Genomic DNA, 18,839 nt, shown 5'->3' on the forward strand with positions numbered 1-18,839 from the left:
ACCTTAAATTAGCTTTAGATGTGTCTTGCTTTTGTGATCTGAAAAGAAGAAACTCTTAAGACTGAGACATCAAACTGCCTCACTGAAAAAAAAATTATATTCTGCCTCCTACTGCATGCCAAACATTAGGGCTGCACACACTTACATTGAGCATATGTCTGAGGAGCAACCAGCGGTGCTGTGGGGGTGACTGATGGAGTTTCTTTCTTCAGCCCTGAAACACTCTGTATGTTGGATGACCTGGATCTGTGGGTACCTTTAGTTTGCTCAACACCCACTTTCCATTTGACACTTAAAGGAAGTGAGTATCCCCTAGGAGGACAGAACCTCGGGCCAGGTTGTCTTCTTTGTCAGATGCTGTAGCCTCACTTGAGGATTTCCCCTGCCGCTGGCTCCTCTGGTGATGCCTGTCCTGCTGTTCCCTCGCCATAGCTCTGGGGCTGCCAGCACTGAGTGGTCCCAGGGGCAGCAGTCCCTGCAGCAGCTTGGGGGAGAGCAGCAGCTGCAGCAAGGACTTCACTGGGGTGACAGCAGCACCAACTGCTTCAAACTGTGCTTCAGAGAATACTTTAGATTCTCTTCTGTGGTTATTTGTTATGAAAGTGAGGCATAAATTTATATCCAGCCATTACTTACAATAGGAACAATACAAGAAGCAGTATGTTTTTTCCTTTTTTTTTTTTTTTTTTTTTTTTTTTTTTTTTTTTTTGTGGTGATCATGAGATGGCTGTAGTTATTTTTAAATTGGTTTGTTACTTCAATTAATATGAGTAAACGTAAATTCAATGGTATCTGAGCGGTACACAGCTAGGAAATAATGTGACTTATAAAAGAATGAGCTATTCACTGACCCCTATAACATATGGAATTGCTTTTGTTCAGTTCTTCACTGACCATGGCTTTTATAATGAGAGAACAGAAGTGTGCAAGTCACTACTGTATTTACACATTAAGGAGATGTTAACAAAATGAAAACAGCTTTTCAGGCAGAGATCGTTTTTTGTATGGACCACCTTGTCCTTGCTTGAGACATTTTTCTTAAGGAGATTATTCTATACATGCATGAAACTGAAGATTTAAGGTTTTATTGTAGCATTAACATGAAAGACTAGCATGTGCACATGTGCATATAATCCTAGATTGTGAAGTGTGCCGCTTCACAAAATCCAGAATCATGCCTTGGAGCCCTGAGACTCTGCCCAGATGGTGCCCAAGATGTATGAGCCACATTCATATATTAGCAGATCATTGTTACACCTCAACCAACATGTTCAGGCATAGACAGAAGTAAGGTCTTGCTCAGATGTGAGTAATATCTGACCTTTATTGCTAAAATAGATATTTCAGCTCTTCTGACTACACATGACATAATACATACTTATGTCTCATGTCTATGTTCCCAGGTACATATGTAGAGTTAATCTCTGATTAAAAATGCTGATACCTCAAAACTTTATTTTTCTTTAGATGGAGCACCTTTCTACTCTATGTTTCTTGGACCAAGAAAGAACTTTACCTTTTTTTCACTAACACTTTCAGTAAACTACAAAAAGAAAGGTTCACAGTAAAATCCATTTTTGCTGCTCCTCCCAGGAAAATGGCATGGCAACAGTAATAGCAGTAAAATTAACATATATTAACCTACAATTCAAGTCTATTCAGGAGAAACTTCTTTCTATCAGGTGCCAATTTCTCTGATTCTCACCTGCTTAGCTATATATATATATGGTCATTTACAAAAAATATATCTTCTGAAAATCCCTTCCAGTTATTTCACTCTTTCTCATTTGCACCATCTGTGGTAATCAGAATACATGCGAGGACAATTGCTGAAAATTACTTAAGCTGAATTTCTATCCCAGGAGGAAAGTTTGTAACATACTGTCTGGAAGAATAATTCATTCCAGGAGAAAGAAAGGAATAATCTTTTAAAGAAATTGCATTTACTATAGGACAGCTGATGCAAAATACTTAAAATCAGGAGCAAAATATGGTATGTGTAAAAACAGATATCGAAGTATCAGCAAAACTTCTAAGTTTTTGTAGTCATAACTTTCTGTATAATGATAAGCCATTTTGAACTGATTGGCATAAAAAGGGAATCTTTCAGGGTAGGTGGGTAAATAATCAAGAAGCTATAGCAATATTCATGGTAAAGGTTGCACCTCATTAGATGTGCTGACTCAGGTGAGGCTGCTAGCACTGCACAGGAGGTGATAGCATCTGTAGATAGGGATCATGAAAACCATTCCGTGGTGTATCTTGTCCACACATGATCAGCAGCTGTCTGAACAGCGATGATCAACACCTTGGGAAGTCATTGTTCTCACATGCTTCCCTTTGAAAATCCTGGATAAACCTTGGTTTTTCGAACTGCAATTTTAATTCACCTACTATTTCCTAAGGAATCTAATAGTTAAATGACAGACAAACCCATAGATAGAAAGTAAAATAAAAATGGTAAATTTAGATATAACATAGATAAAAGGTAGAATAAAAAAGGTAAAATAAAAAAGTAAAGTATATATGCCACCCATAATACTATATATCAACATACAGCAGCATCTATACTCATAATGGTACTCATCTATTACATGACCTGTTTTTAATGTTCCAAGTGTTCTTCCTCCAAATCTCACTGCCTAGAGATTTAATGAGTAAGGGCTGCAAAATGTGAGCATGGCAAGTTTCTGAGCTGACTTTGAAAAGAATCTGCTTAGGAATTATTTTCCAAAAGAAGACCAAAACTATTTTAAACACAGAAAAAGACAGGTTTTTAACAAAAGTTGGAGTTTTATTTTTTAAACAACTAGAAGAGAAATAAAAAGATTTTTTCAGGTGTTCTCACAAGCTCCTTCCAAGCTAAGCAACAACTTTCTGAGTCATCGGCTATGCCCTGGCTGATGCCCCTGGTCCTAGGAGGCTCCTCAAACCCTCTCTGGGAAGTAACTCCAGCTGTCTGTTCCAAGTCTCTCGAACAGTAACTGCTCCAGGCCCTTGCATTCGCACAAAGGAGCAACCCTTGTGCTTTCTTTGCCACAGGGTTCACCTTCCTTGGTATTTTTCAATAACACAAATTTATAAGAGTCAAATAAAATGAACACCATGACTCAAAAATAGAAATGGAAGCACCTTCCAATGTTTTGGTTTTTAATCTAAGACCTGAAGCCCTTATGCATTGAAGAGAAGGGACATGGAAAGCATGAAGAAGAAGGATGAAAAAAGAAAGTTTGAAATGAGAAAATAATGACTGTGTCCTTTTAATTCTGATACCACTGAAAAAAGTTACAAATAAATATTAGAAGTATGTTGTTCATGTTGGTGTTACAAATGATACAGGGATTTTTTTTTTTCCATTTAAAGGCTAGTATTTTGTACTAAACTGCCTGCCAGCTGCCAGCTTCTTAACAGATACTTGTTAAAGAGAACAAGGTCCCTTGTGGTCTGTTTCTCTGCAGAACAGGACTTCTTAATTGCACTGAGGTTTTCAAATATTTTGCTTTTTTGATAAAACAACCAAAAAAAGCAACTGAAAATCAAACAACAACCCTGTCGCTTTCACACTCATTACTACCTAAGAGCTGTTTTGGCTGTTGTTCTGCTATAAAAATGAGAGTGAGAATAGAATGAAAATTGGCAATGAAAGAAAACCAAAGAAAAACAGAAAAATCGGCAGAAAAAAAAATAAATTTTGTTAATTTTCTAAAATTCTTCCACCTAACTTTCAAATGATAGCGATAAATAATAGCGCCTTAACTCATATTTTAAAGATATTGCCACTTTCAGTCAGAACTGGATGGGAATTATTCTTTCCCCAAGCTATGTAAAAAGAGAGAAAGGAACCAAACCGGCCAAATTTTGTGGATGAGATGGGACAAACAGATGAGTGGAGGCCAGTGGAGCATGTACAGCAAGGATCATGGAGAATAAGAATGGAGAGGATCATGCAGAATAAGTCTGTGCAACTGAAGAGAATTGTACATTACATTGATTTGCATGCAAAAGGTGCCCTATACCGTATCGCTACAGGTTTTAGTAGTGGATTTTTTTTTGTTTCTTTAGCATGCTCTGTTTTCCTTACTCTTATCTAAGTCTTGCATCTGGAATGGCTGTTTTTGCTCTTTTGGCGGGTCATTATAAATTCAAGGGCCAACAGGAAAACAGTATGGCTGCAAACATGATATTTTGGTCATGATACCTCAGTTACAAATCAAGACCTCGGATTTCACTGCCATTGTAACTTGGAGTTGGCCCCCTGGGGCAAAGAACATTGTTTTGTTTTATTCTCTTTTTAGTACTTATTTGTCTGCATTCCTGTTCACAGGACTGTCTTACTCTCTAAAATTACTTAATTCTAACCAGAGACTCTGTAACAAACAACAGAACATCAAAGGTGACTAAAGGAGGAAGATCAAACAGCAATTAGTCAATCCGGGGAGCAATTAGAGGACATTGAAAGTGCCCTTAGGGGGAGAACAGGACTGAGCTGGGCCACCCTAGTTGAACAGTCATATTGGCTTTGATCAGCCTGGATAGCATGGATGAATTAAGGGAGGCCTGTTGATAGCCTCAGCCTCAGACAACCTAGCTGAACACACCCTCTTACCTCTTGGCATACCTTGGTATTTGACCCGGAAGTTTGCAAAACTACATCTTTCTGGTATATTATTTTTACACACAAACATCTATATAGAAAAATATATATTCTTCTGAATGTCCTGTTCAGTATTGCATTACTTCTGATTTTCCAAAGACCTTTGTTAAACTATTACTCCAATCAAACTATGGTAAATTGATTTTGCTCTAGAAAAACTGTTGCATTTCACTGGAAGCTAAGGTCGTGATGATTAGAGCAGACTATTCCTGTCCCGGGTTGTGTCCTGTTGGTGAAGTTGCTCATGACTCACCCTTTAAGCTTGTGAGGTATCTTGCACAAGGTGGTCACCCAGGCACAGCTATTGTTAACAATGAGGTGTCATTACCGAAGGGCAAGTCAGGTAATGAAAAAAACAGATGATGCCTGGAGGGGATGTCTGAAGACCTCTTGGCCAGCCTCCTGCTGATGTAAGGGCTATTGCCAGCAATCTCTCATAGCAGCCATGGCTTTGTCTAATCAAATCTTGAGAAAAACTCTTGGAAATTTCCAACATTTACATGTAACCTGTGCCAGTGCCACACTGCCATCCTAGTAAAAAATATTTTTACACACTATGTAGTCTAAATTTTTCAAACCACAATTTACAAACATTACACCTGTACCACTGCTTTTATATCATCTGTCACTGCAAAAAACAGCTTTATCAATGTTTATACTTTCTCTTCCAAGCATCACGGATTGTTGTTGCATGTCAACCTTAACCAAACTTCCCCAGATGAAATAAGCCCAGGTCCCTCAGTCTATGCTCACAGGTCATGTACTCAAGGCCATTGGGCATCTTGGTGTTCCTCCTTCTAGCTTTTTGTCATTTCCTTTGATCTGGTACGGCAGAATGAGTCCTTCCAGGCGGGACCTCACACCCACCAACTGTGGCGGAAAACATCTTCCCTCGATCTGCTGCCTGTTTCTCCTGATAATGCTCATTCATTTAAAATTAAGAACAGAAAACATTTACAGTGCTCTGGAGAGTTCAACAGCACTTGTTCACCACTGCCTCCAGGACCCTTCCTAGGATTTGATCCCTCCTGCCAGCCAGGAACAGAGCAGCCAGCCCAGGGCATCAAGCACCTCCTTCGGGACTGGGATGAGGATCAGGATTTTGAGTCAGGATTTTGACCTGTGGGCTGGGGTTGGGGTCAGGCTCTTAGGAGAAACCAGTGTCCAGCACAGCCCTGGGATGGGGGTGGGCTGAAGCCAGGCTGGAAATGGCAGTTTGTTTAAAAGCAAGTCTGCTTGCCCTCACAGGGCCTCTGGCCTTCCCCACAGCAGCTCGCTCTGCCCAGGGACAGCTCTGCTCTTCTCAGATTGTCCCAGCACCCCAAGGGACAGGCCCCTGGCCTCAGGGTGCCCGGGATCAACCCAGTACCCAGCTGGGACGTGGACACAGTCCCAAAGCATTCATCTATGTAGAGAGAGGGCATTTGGTTTTATTTATGATTGTAAAGCATGTGGCTGGTGGCTCTGATTCTCTGAGGCCTCCAGGCACAGCTGCAGAACAAATCATAGCCTGGAATCTCTTCTGGGTGAGGTATTTCCTCAGCATAGTCAAGGGATTAAACTAATAACACCCAATTTCCCGCTATGCTGATATTAAGGAAAATTACTCTGTGGGAAACCAGGAGCTCATTGGTTCAAATATATTTTCCTTTGGGAAACTCTCTTCAGGGGAGTTTTCTTATTTTCCTTTATCATCACAGGCAAACTCTTCCATTGTATGCTGGCTGGCCATGTTTCTCTGCATTTTAAGTGGCTTGCCAAAGCAGGGCTTAATATTATTTTTCTTTTATTCAGTATTTTTCTTAGCATATAATTTTAAAAGCCAGAAGGATAAAAACAGGTTATTCTCCTGTTCTATCTACTTCTCAAGCCTGGCTTCACCAGCCAGTGCAGGTTGATAGGTGTTTCACCACTGCTGTGTTACCTGTGAGAGTTGTAAGGAATCAAACCAAAGGAATTAGGCCTAACAGATCCTTATTGCACAGTTGGTAAAGAAACAAACTTATGGTTTATTTTCCTGAATATCAGGTAAGGGGTAGGCAAGGTTCATTTCCTGCATGTAACAAACTGTCCCTTTGAAAGGGAGGACACATTAAAATACATTGGCTGAAAGAACAGAAATATGTGGCAAATGTAAGTTATACTGGCTGATTTAAGACACAGTAAGCATCTTTCCTTGAGCACATTCACTAGCACCAGGTCGTCTGAAGTGAAGATTCAAAGATAACTTGGAAAATAAGCTTTTCCTTTTTATTGTCAGTTACAGGAATTTGTTGTTATAAAGAAACTAACAACACTTGTTCAGGTGTCTGCAAGTCACAGGGCAAAAACCGTTACCCATCACATTCCACAGCTAGGCACACTCTTGTTCGAACTTGGAGGGAACATCTTTTACAATGGAACCAGAGAAGGAATAATTTCCTCCAGAAATTCATATTATATTCAGGAAAGGAGAAAGGCAGCTTTTAAAGTTATCAGCATTACTATCCCAATGGAGAGGAAGAAGGATTTGTGAGTATGTGGAGACAAAGTCCTCAATCTTCTTTGCTGTGCCGGCAGATATCATAAACCCTCAAGTGCCCTTGGTCAGGGAAGTTACACTGCCTCTGACAGATCTGGCTATGAAGATGCATGAGGTGTTTCAAGAACAAGGTATCTGAGGATAGCCTAAGCTTCCCTGGATAGTTCAGAAATGCGTATGAACAAGCATTTATGAATTTTAATAATTTAGCACAGTTGCTGCCATGCCATGCAGCTACTCCATGATATTTACTTTATATATATAACAGAAATAAAAGGTAAGATTATATGCTTTCAAAACCAGTTTGAGTTTTGTTTCTGCCTTTAAAAAATAAATGATCACGTGTTTCATCTTTAGATCCCTGTGCTGGTATATTATCATGAAAACACTTCAATATAAGTTTCTGTGGTTCTTCATTAGAGATTTTGTCCATCTGGTCCTCTTAACTGTTACTATTATTATTGACCAAAAGGTTCTAATTTATAAACTAGGTCATTATTCAGTGTCTGCTAAAGACAATGCAAAGCATTTTCACTGTCAGGTATCTGAAGATATGTTGAAATGTCTAGAATGCCTGATTTTATATCCAAAGACAGAATGTTAATATGGAGATATAAACTCAACTGAAGATGATTTGAGTATATATTTCTTAAACCTGAAATTTTAGAAAAACAAAATATAAAAGTATTAACTGATTGATCTTTTACAAAGTTCTTTTTAGTACCTCAGCAAAGCAAAATCTATAAAACCAAATTACTGGTATGGAATAAAACCACCAAGTGGCAGTATTCGACAAAAAATTTGCAAGATGGATAGGAAACATCTAAAAGTAAATGGGTATTTACACTATATCTAACTATAAGGTAATCACTGAATACTGCTAGTAGTATTCAGAAAGAAACATATCTGGTTTCCAGTTTTTTTGTTTGTTTGTTTTTTTGTTTTGTTTTTTTTTTTTTTTTTGGTTAGGTCAACTCTTCAACTAGAGAAATTGGAAACAGAAGACAAATTTCCCATGGATATTTATATGCAGGGTCAACAAAAATGACCCTGCACATTTTATAAAAGTTATTCTATAAAAACCAGCTAAGAATAGAAACATAGATCAAAACCATTTGGAAGTTTTATTTATCAGAAACCTTCCCTGCCACTAATTTAGAATAGCATGCAATGAATATTAAAATCATACAATTATAGAACTGTTTAGGAAAAGACCTTTAAGATCACTGAGTCCAACCATAAACATAACACCTCATTCTTCTGGATTCCACAGGGCACTAAAAAAAGTCTCACTTAAATGACTTATGAGGCATCAATAACATATTAACCGAGAAGCTGCTCCTAACAAAGTAAGTGGCAAGAATTCTATAGCACATGTTACATCTATATTGCCTAAGGACAGTGAGAGTCCTTTTATTCTCACTATCAGAATTACATGTGAAATAGCACACATACTTCTGAGGCATAAGACCATAGTCTATCAAGATTCCAAATGCTAAAAACTTTTCAGAACAATTTTAATTTCCTATAGAAAATGTAATTTTAAGTATGTACTTTCTTCTGAAAAATAAATCATCATAAAGCACCAAAATTACATGAAGTAAACTGTCATCATATTTTCCTAAATGCTACAAATATCCCAATTTGGTGCTCTCTCTACATCGCTGTGTTTAATTATCTAATCTCAGATGTTCTGCTGCTTTCAGTACAGGCACTGCAGGATGACAGATTTACAGCTGCCAAGATGTTCTAATGTGAGTGGCATTTCTGCAATAAAAACTTAATTGTGCCAACATTTGCACTTTGTAGGTCAAAAGTGCCTGGGGTTTCCTGAACCAGGAAACAAATTTAATATTCAAATTAAGACATGCTTATATCCCAACACTGATTACAAATGCAGAGGAGGTGATACACACAGCAGCTGCTTGCTGAATTGACATTGAGGTGATGAACTTTTTAACCTGCTTATTCTGTAAACTCTCTTCTACTTCAGACTGGTATCCTCTGCTGTAAAACAGCTGATGTGGATGTATATGAGTTTCTGAGCAACTTACTTTGTTGAAATAAAGGACTAAGCCCAGCCCTGCAACAGTATTTAGAAGTGCACCCAATTTAGAAGTGTACCTAGTTGGTGGGAGTCTTCTAGGAGTCTCTGACCACCCTAGAAACTCAGTAATCATACTGATGGCATGTCAATAAGGCTCCCTCATCTCCAGACACAGATTGAGCCCACAGGCTCCCAGTTCACCACTGGGGTGGTGAAGGATCTTCTAAAGGATTCAGGACACAACCCCAACCTCTATGCTTCCATTAGCTAAATACTTTTTAAAGATATTAAGCAGTTATGTTGCTTTAGAGAAGGAGACATAGTGACTCATGAAAAACATAGTCAAAAATAATGAATCATCTCAGTGTATTTTCATTCTGGGGACATTAGTGATTTCCAGCATCACAGCAGATTTCCAGGCTCTGATTTTCTTGATGAGGTATTTGACTTGATGTTAAAAAAGAAAAAAAAAAAAAAAGTGTCCAAAAGTAATTCCCAGACTCATGGGCTAAACAGAAGTTTTCACAGCAAGATTCAGAATCACAGAATGGATGATGGATGAGGTTGGAAGGCACATCACTGAGTAATCTGGTCCAACCTCCCAGCTCAGGCAGGGGCATTCTAGAGCACATGGAACAGGATTGCATCCAGACAGTTATCTCCAGTGAGGAAGATTCTACAACCTCTCTGAGCAATCTGTTCCATGAATTACTACAGTGAAGTTTTAGGCAAGAATGGTCTCTACATTGTTTCTTGAAGAAAAAGAGATTCGGGCAATGCTGCAGAAGTGCCATGGATTATTTCTGGGATGGACCTGGGGGTGCTGACATCCATCATTTATAAAAGAATGTGTTGTTGTTAGACATAATAGGTTAGTTGTGATCGCTGTAATTGTCATCATAGAAATGATGTGCCAATGCTTACCTGGGATACACAAAGGGTTGGAGATAAGGTATTGATCTGCTTAGGACTGGCTAACATCACGTAAGAATGACAAAGTATTTAGGGCAATGTTTGAAATCTCAAAGGCAATCTGTTTTTTTTTTTTTTGTTTTCAGGCAAGATTTGATTTGAGAACGTATAAAGATCATGTGAGCTGTGGCTGCAACCATTATTCTTTTACATGACAATCTAGTGGGTCCTCTTATACTTCCTTGCCTGTGCACCCACCTACCCAAAACCACCACCAGAAGGTAATGCAGGGCAAGTCCAGCAGATTGTCCTGGCTCAGCAGTCGAAGTTGGAGCACTCACAGGGGACAGTCCAAGAGTTATGTGTGTGGGTTTTCAACGCAGGGCAGAAATGGAAATTGGCTTGTTGGATTTGCTTCTTCCCATAAGGGTTTCTCTTTCCCTGATCCGTTTGTCCTCATCTTTTCTCCTTGCTTTCTGTTCTCCTTTCCTCTCCTTACCCTTTCTTTCCCCTTCTCCACTCCCCTCATTTTGCCTTCCTTCTCTCCCGGGGGTGCAAGCTGCCGTCCCGCTCGGAGGTGTCTCCACGTTCTCCGTTCCGAGCCCGGCGGGGCAGCAGCCGGAGGGCGGGCGGCCCCGGCTCCCCGGCGGTGCCGGCTCAGCGCCGCGGGGCGTGCGCAGGGCCGCGGAGCCGGCCGGGGCGGGCGCCCATCGCTGCGCCGGCCGGGGCGGGCCCAGCGCCGTCCCCTCCTCCCGCCCGCCCGCGCGGGGGACGGGATCGCCCCGCCGACGACCCGAGCGGCAGCCGCGGCCGGGAGCGCAGCGCGGATCTGCAGGAGCCCCTCGACCCTTCCTCCTCCTCCTCGCCGTCCGCCCGGCAGCATGGCCCGGCGCGAAGCGGCGGCCGCCCCCGGCCTGTGCCTGCTGCTGCTGCTGCTGCTCCGCGGTGAGGGGCTGCTCGCCCCCGCCGCCGCGCAGCCGCCGCCGCCGCCGCAGCGCGGGAGCGTGTGGTGCCCCAGCCGCTGCCTGTGCTTCCGCACCACGGTGCGCTGCATGCATCTGATGCTGGAGAGCGTCCCCGCCGTGTCCCCCCAGACCACCATCCTGTGAGTACCCGGCGGGGGCTGCCGCGGCGGCCCGGGGCAGGGAGGGGGGCGGAGGGAGGCAGGAAGGGAGGGAGGGCAGAGGAGAAGGCGGAGGAGGGGATGGATACCTGGGGTGAGAGGCGCTGGGGTGGGTGGCGTCGGAGGCTCGGCTCTTTGTCTGCCGTCGGGGGAAGGGGCCGAACCCGCGGCGGTGGCTCTGCCCGAGGGGCCCGGGCGTCCCTGCGCTGCTCCCGGGCTGCGCTCGCCGCCCCCGGCCCCGCTGCCCGCCCGGCCCCGCTGCCCGCCCGGCCCCGCTGCCCGCCCGGCCCCGCTGCCCGCCCGGCCCCGCTGCCCGCCCGGCCCCGCTGCCCGCCCGGCCCCGCTGCCCGCCCGGCCCCGCTGCCCGCCCGGCCCCGCTGCCCGCCCGGCTCTGGCGGCGAGGGCTCGCAGCGCTGCCCCCGCTTCTGCGTTGTGTCCCAGCTTAGGCGCCCCTAGAAGAATTTCAGTACTTCCTTAGTACCATGTTTAAAAGCACTTTCAGGCGGTAGGGGGATCGACAGGACATAGGTGGCACTTTTTGCTCAATTATTACACAATTGGGGATGTACGAGCAAACCGGGACCCAAAGATTGGGCTTGCTGAAAACTAACCACGCTCAGATTCCTGCAGAGATTTGCGAACATTACTTAATAACCCGTTTTTTAGTTCAGGCACAAATGTATCAGTTGAAGTGCCTGGCCCTTGCTCTGGTCACTGTTTTGGGTGGGATTGCATTGGTATAAATTTCAGAATTGACAATGACGGACATTTAGTTCACAGTGATTTGACTGCAGCAGTTACCTTTCTAGGCATATTTCCCTGCAATAAAGGCAAAGTTCCAAATGAACATCACACGCTATTTTGTTTCGTGGCTTACTAAGAGGAACGGATTTGTTCCACTGACCTGCTTATATGTTACTTGGGCTCAGAAAGCTCTTGGCACCAGCCCTGCCCTTTCCTTACACACACGCAGCCATGGAAGCTGAGCAGAGCTTGGCCCTGGGAATTTTCTGCGGGGCCTCCTGTCATAAATTAACTTGTGACTTTGTCAGATATTTTCGAAAGGGGTCTATAAAGCCTTGCTGTGTTTCGGCTTCCAAGTATTATTTAATGTGAAGAGTGCAGTCATTTAGCATTAACTGCGTCCCTCTTTGGCAAGAAGCGCAGGCTTTTGGCAGAATGGGATTAGTCCTGCAGTACTTGTAAACCTTTTAGGGAACAGTACAGGAAGTGGGTGGTTAATGTTTCTTGCATTTGAAACAAAGTACATTCACAGAACACCTTTTGCCTTGAGATTACAGGAAACCGTGTAACGCTAGCTTTGTGAATCATCTTAAATGTAAAAAAAAAAACCCAAAACAGAACACCAAAAACCACCAAGTCTTATAATGTGGAGTCAAGTCTTAATGGCTTGGTTTCGTCTTAAATGTAGAAGGGTCTGCAACAGCAGAAAGTATTAGATTAAACCTCGCAGGGCTGGAGCTCCTCTTACGGTGGGTATTTATAATCTTGCACGGAGTCAGTGGAGAGTGTGTGAACAATGCAAGCATTATACTCGTCCAACCCTACTAATATATCAAGTTGTCTAGTATCCCAAATCTGAATTATCTTTCTGGTATAATGCAAGCTACCATGCTACAGAAGTAATGCAAAAGAAGTTAAAAATATGTTTTCAGCTTGACAAAGAATGGTAGTTTTCAAAATATGCCTGTGGATGACCAGTATTCTTCAAAATCTAGTGGTGACCTTACTTGTCATCTAGTAATGGGTATTATCTTTTCTGGACAACTGACTGGGGAACTATTATAAATAAAATGAGCAGTATTACATCTGTAAATACTCAGTTACTCTTTCTGCCACAGTTCTGCTGAATGGCTGTGAATGGAAAGGGGCTGGGTCAGAAGGTAGCTGGGCAATATGAGGCTTTGGGACAAAGAACAATCTCAATTGCAATTTATTTAGTAATCAGTAGTTTGAAGGTACCAACCATACATAAATAGCTTACCTGTTTTATATGACTTGCCTACTTACAGCTGTAGGATGTACTTTCAGAATAGCTGTTACATGTCTAGGGTACTCATTGCATAACCACTCCTTTCTTTACTTACCTGCCATGTTGAACTGTAGTTCTGCACTGCAGTGTTACACTTCACAGAGGTAGCCCATCACCCACAGAGGGCTTTCTACACTCAAGAACAGTTTCTTTTTTAAGCATGAAAGTAAGCAGTTATTCAGTCTCTGGTTTGACTCTCAATGTTTGTCTTTCAACTGGTGCCTGTATATTTAATGTATTTTCTTTAGTTGTGGTGTTGATAGTTAGATAACTAAAAATAATAAATTAATTTAAATCGATCACTTTCCCCTTTAAAACAAAAATTTAGGAAATCCTGCAAAATGTATTGCTGATGAGTTAAGTCCATTTTTACTGGCTTTGATAAATTCCACATTCTCATCTGTTTTATTTCTTACTTACAACTTAGATTGACTGTGCAAAGTAATTTTGTAAAAAAACATCACCCCAAGTTTTTCATTGTTTATAAATATTTTGGTGAGTACTGGTTCTGAAAAGTGGCCTATTTTGGAAGCTGAATTGACTTTGCTCTACGTCACATATAATTTGTTACATGGATTAAAACTGCTTGGGGCCCAGACCAGTGGTGCAGCCAAGTGCTTTCCCCCACATATCAAAAAAGTCTACTCCTAATCTCGGGCTCTCTTTTGAAAACTGTTCATAACATTACTAGTTGCTGACCTTGCCAGTGCTGCTTCTGGCTGTACATTTTCTCACTCTCCCTTGCTTCTCCCGCGTTCTGGCACTTCCCCTCCCCTGCTGCAGGCTGGGATCCATGGTTTAGATTGTTTCTGCAGGGTGGATTCTGCCAGTTTTGAAAGAGCTCCTGGAGCCTTGCAAAAGCATGTGGTTTCACCCAAGATGAGATTGTTACCTGGGCTCTTTTTGGACTACGGCCAACATCCAGTCCTGTGCTGACTTCCTGTAAAAATGGAGACCCAAGCGCAAAATGGTTTGAAAAACTACTTAATGCTGTAAATACAATCATGGAAAATTCATTTCATCTCTGACTAGATATAGAGTGCTTATATTCACAGAAATTGCTGAAACATATCTATATTAAACCATTTAAACACTTAAGGAATGTAAAATTCTGGGTATCCCCTCTTGCTGTCTTCCCATAATTGTATCCTGTCTTACACTTTTTAGGGGATTTCTGTGTTCTAGAGCAATTTCTTGTATGTGGTGTTGCTAATTCTGACAGGATACCTTTGAATATTGATGCAGTATGTTACTGTTTGTATCTAGACACAATCCAAATCCAAACCTGCCTACAGGACTAGCTACACATACTCAAACCAATACTGAAATTTGTTCACAGTTTTTCTTGGCAGCACCTCATTGCTCTCTTATTTCTTGCTAGCTGTACAAATAAAATTGTATTCACTGCACTTGAGTCTAACAGACTGAACAAGAAAAGAACTAATGTTCTTAATAGCAGAGAAGGTAAAAATTGACAAATTGTTGTTGTCAAAGAAAATGGACTTGATTTGCACTGAGAATGACATGCAAATTATTGAGAAGATTTAATTTTGAAATATGTCATTCTGTATTTTCTGTGATTATTAATTTGAGTTTCCTGAATGTCTGCTATGAATAAAACACCTTTTCAACATGCGAGTATAATTTTAAGTGATCAAATCTTAATAAGACTTCCTAAGTTGCAGCCATTCCAGCTGAATAGCTTTTGAAGGTAGGCTCTGAAACTGAATTGAAGGCAACAGTCTGTGTTGCTTTTTACTGCTTTTGTTACATGATTCTAACATATTCTCAACATTGGATAGTTTGCGGTGTGTACTTTTTTATTTACTCATTTATCAATGTATTTTAATTTCTGGCTTGTACTGTAGATGTCAAAGGGAAAGGGGGAAGTGTTAGTTGTTTAATTCTATGGTGACTTTTTGGACAGCTGAGTAAGAAGTACTTTCCTTTTTTTTTCATCTCTCCATAAGAACTTTTGATGGAATCTAATGTACATTCATAATGCCCATGAAAACCATTATTGAGGCTTCCCAAGAGTATCTGTCTTAATACAATTAAAAAAACCACAACACTAAATTACACAGATCACACATCTCTTTGGAGAATATGTGAATCACTAAAGAGGTGGGGCAATGGATATGTAATGACATTTTGCATTTCACTGTTGATTTGTGCTAACATTATACCTCTTAGCAGAGGCCTTTAGGAAAATGAGTGATGTGTATGGAGACTGTCAGCGCTGGAGTCTTTGGGCTGTCATAGCAGAAATCTTACTGTATGCTTGTCTTGGTTTGGAAAGACAGGTATCTCTCAGGGAAAACTGGAGTTTCCCTTGGAATGGAGAATGTAAAGTGCCCTCCCTCCAAATTATTATAATTTTGCAATTAGGAGCTTTCAGGAAAAAATATGGGAATAGGAGTAACAGTTCTTTACTAGGAATATTAAAAAATGCAAATGCAGTGATACAAGAAAACAACAACAACAACAAAAACAAACAAACAACAACAACAAAACCCCCCCAAAAAAACCAAAACCCAAAAAAACCCAACACAACAAGCAAGCAAGCAAAGAAAAGTCTTAGAAAACCCTGACAGACTCAAGAATATGACTTGATACCCTGTTGGCCAGGGTGCTGGAAGCAGTCCAAATGAGTCCTCCTGGAGTGACAGATGTGGCTCTATTGGGGTAGGGATGATCCTGTAGTGGTGGTGAGATAGAGTCCAGCCTTCCTCTGAGAATCCAGTGGAAAAGTGGATGCTTGGTGTTCTCCATCTCAGTTTTTATCGTGGTAGGAACGGCTGGCTCCTCCCCCTCTGGGTGGAGCATCTCACAATGGGATGGTGCAATGTGTCATGTCACTGGTGAGCCTTAATGGCCCATTAACAGAAGATATGCCCTGGAGGGTGGACAGTGGTGGAAGAGATAAGAAACACTGCCCCACCTGGTTTTAACAGCTGGTCTATTATCAGAAGGCATCTGCTCCCCTCCCCCCTGGAGTTTCAAGAGATAAAGGAAAAAAACCCCAAACATCTCCCCAACTGGCTTCAACAGATGAAATAGAATACACATTTTTTTTTGGTTACATAACCCAAGACAATGCTGTTTGCAGATCTGCTATTTGAAATGATGCATTTTCCACCAGCAAGCAACCATCCCATGTTCATCTGAAAAATACAAGGTCCTTGTGTTTGGTTAGATCTTTGGAACCCTTTTAGAAAAATTCCAGTAGAATAAAAATTAACACAGAATAAAATAAACACACCTCATCACTGTGAAGGGTGAAGGATTGCAATCTCAACTGTGGACTGTGAGTAAACTTGATCACTTCATGGGTGAACATCAATTTGCATGTAGGATTTAGTCAAGAGATAATACACCAGAAGATTTTATTCAGTTGGCAGGAATTGGTACATGTTTAATGTTAGGAAGTACAGATACTGAAGATTTATTTGAAGAGTTTGAAAATAACTTAATACTGACACAGCTGTTGCCAGTCCTGGCTGGGCCAGGACTGCAGTAGGTGCCAGTGATGAATTGCTTGAATGATATAAGTGGTAAAGCACAAGATTATTTCAATAAAAATTCTCTTATATCTTCCTTCATAGAAATTTTATGAACAAGTAAAGAAATCAGTTTGAGATTAAAACACCTACATTTAGGTCTCTAGACACAGGAGTTTACAGGTGTATTTGGTTTGTGAATTTCCCTTCTAATAAGTAGCAACTCAGCCAGCACAGTTCATAGTGCCTGGAGCAGAACTCAGCTCACTCAAAAGGGACACCTTTATTTGAAGTAATTTCTAACCTCAGATTAGGTCCCTATTGGGCCTGTGCCATAGCCTGTGCTTGCTCTCAGCCTAGGACATCCAAATCAACAGCAGGCATCACTGGTCAGACAACTGAATTAATTAGCGATTGTTTGGGCAGTTTATTAATTTATTTGTGTCTTCTCCAGCATAAGTGTGTTAAGTAGTCTTCTGCTGACAACAATGTTGATATTTATTTGTCTAAACCAAAGTTTAAAATATTTTTCAGATGAGAATGTTCTCATAGAATTTTCAACAGAAGGAAACTACTTGCAAAGAGTAGACAAAGGAGTCATAAATTATTTTAAAAAATTATCTTTCAAAATATGTAAATTGTTGTTAAAATGAGACTATTTTCTCTCTATTAAGCCCCATCCTGATCCCAACAAATCAAGCAGATACTGCAAAAGATACCAATCCTCCCCAGCAAAGCAGCTGTGGAGGGTGTGAAGGATGTAAAGCCTGCTGAAGCCGTTCCCAGGCAATCTGGTTGCACTGCTGATGGAATGAGGCAGGACCAAGGCATGAGTGTGTTAAGGAGACATTTGCAGAGCTTGCAGAATGTGTTTGGTCGTTAGCAGGGGCAGAAGGGCACAGCACTGATAGTGTTTGACATTTACTGGGAGACAGAGGCAAAGCTGCTGAGGGCTGCAACAGAAGGCCCAAACGAGTCTTCACTTCGAGTCACCGGATTCTCTGGTGGGAAGATATTTTTGTCATCTCAGCAGTATGTTAGACCTCATCAAATTCTTTGCTGAAGAATGGGAAAACATATGGAACAAAATCATATCCATCATTTATTGCGAGTAACTTACTGTCCACTGAACAGTCTGTCATCAGAGGAATACATTGTCATATATTACAGTGAATAAATTTAATTTCTGGTTTTCATCTTGTTTTACTAAGATGTCTTTTGAGCAGTAAATACTTAATATTTGAACTTTAAAATTATGAATATGTGTTTGTTTACAGAAAGATACCTTTAATAAGTAAACCCAAAGACCCATTTGACCTGATGTCTGTCTTTTGAGGGTGATGGAAAGCACAGCTTATGAACAAGTAGACAGTATAGAACAGCGTATAGTTGTTTATATCTATAATGATTTGCTGATATGGATTTTTGGGGCTAAAGATACTTCCATATTTTATATAGATCTTGATGGATCTGTCCTCCACAAATTGTTTAGCCTCTTTTTTTCAACTAATTTAGCTGTTAAGTTACATTATAATTTTCAGTGGCAAGGAGTACTGCACAAACTACACCATAGAAATTGCTCTCCTCTGTTTGAAGCCTGAAAGTTGTTAGCTTCACTTAGTGTTCCCTATTTCTTCTATTGGAAGAGACAGTGAGTACTTGCTCCCTCTCTATTATTCCAATGCAAGCCATGATTTTGTGATCTTTGATGAAGCTTCTTCATTCCTTTCTTTTTAAGAAAGTGAAAGGTTAGTATTAATCTCTCATCATCTGGACTGTTGCTTTCCCTTTCTGCTGTCTGGAGGTGAAGGAATTGTAACTTTGCCCAGTATTTGTATGGACAATCTGGTATAAGATTTCATGGACTAATCAAGGGTAGCTGAAGATCTTGTCTGTTAGTAGTAATGATCACTTCTAGGCCTGCCATTTTATTTGTAAAGTTTGGTTTCTCCATACACATTATTTTGTAATAATACATGCATTAGGTCTGCCTTTTAATAGTCATTCATGGACTATTGACAGGTCTTTT

At 41.1% G+C, this 18,839-nt stretch overlaps 1 protein-coding gene across 3 annotated transcripts in view; it reads left to right on the plus strand.

Annotated features, from left to right (window-relative positions):
* The first annotated feature begins 8,993 nt into the window (after positions 1–8,993).
* PXDN (peroxidasin) overlaps positions 8,994–18,839 on the plus strand; it is an 85,900-nt gene continuing 76,054 nt past the window's right edge. For 2 of the 3 annotated variants that reach the window (XM_063389279.1, XM_063389282.1), the window contains exon 1: positions 9,004–11,239. In XM_063389279.1, the coding sequence (XP_063245349.1) occupies positions 10,419–11,239 (821 nt within the window). In that variant the 5' untranslated portion in view covers positions 9,004–10,418. Of the gene's footprint in view, positions 11,240–18,839 lie in introns of all 3 variants that reach the window. The other variant, XM_063389284.1, reaches the window with a different exon arrangement.

The sequence above is a fragment of the Prinia subflava genome, chromosome 2 (genome assembly GCF_021018805.1).
Source record: "Prinia subflava isolate CZ2003 ecotype Zambia chromosome 2, Cam_Psub_1.2, whole genome shotgun sequence".
In the NCBI taxonomy this organism is placed as follows: Eukaryota; Metazoa; Chordata; class Aves; order Passeriformes; family Cisticolidae; genus Prinia; species Prinia subflava.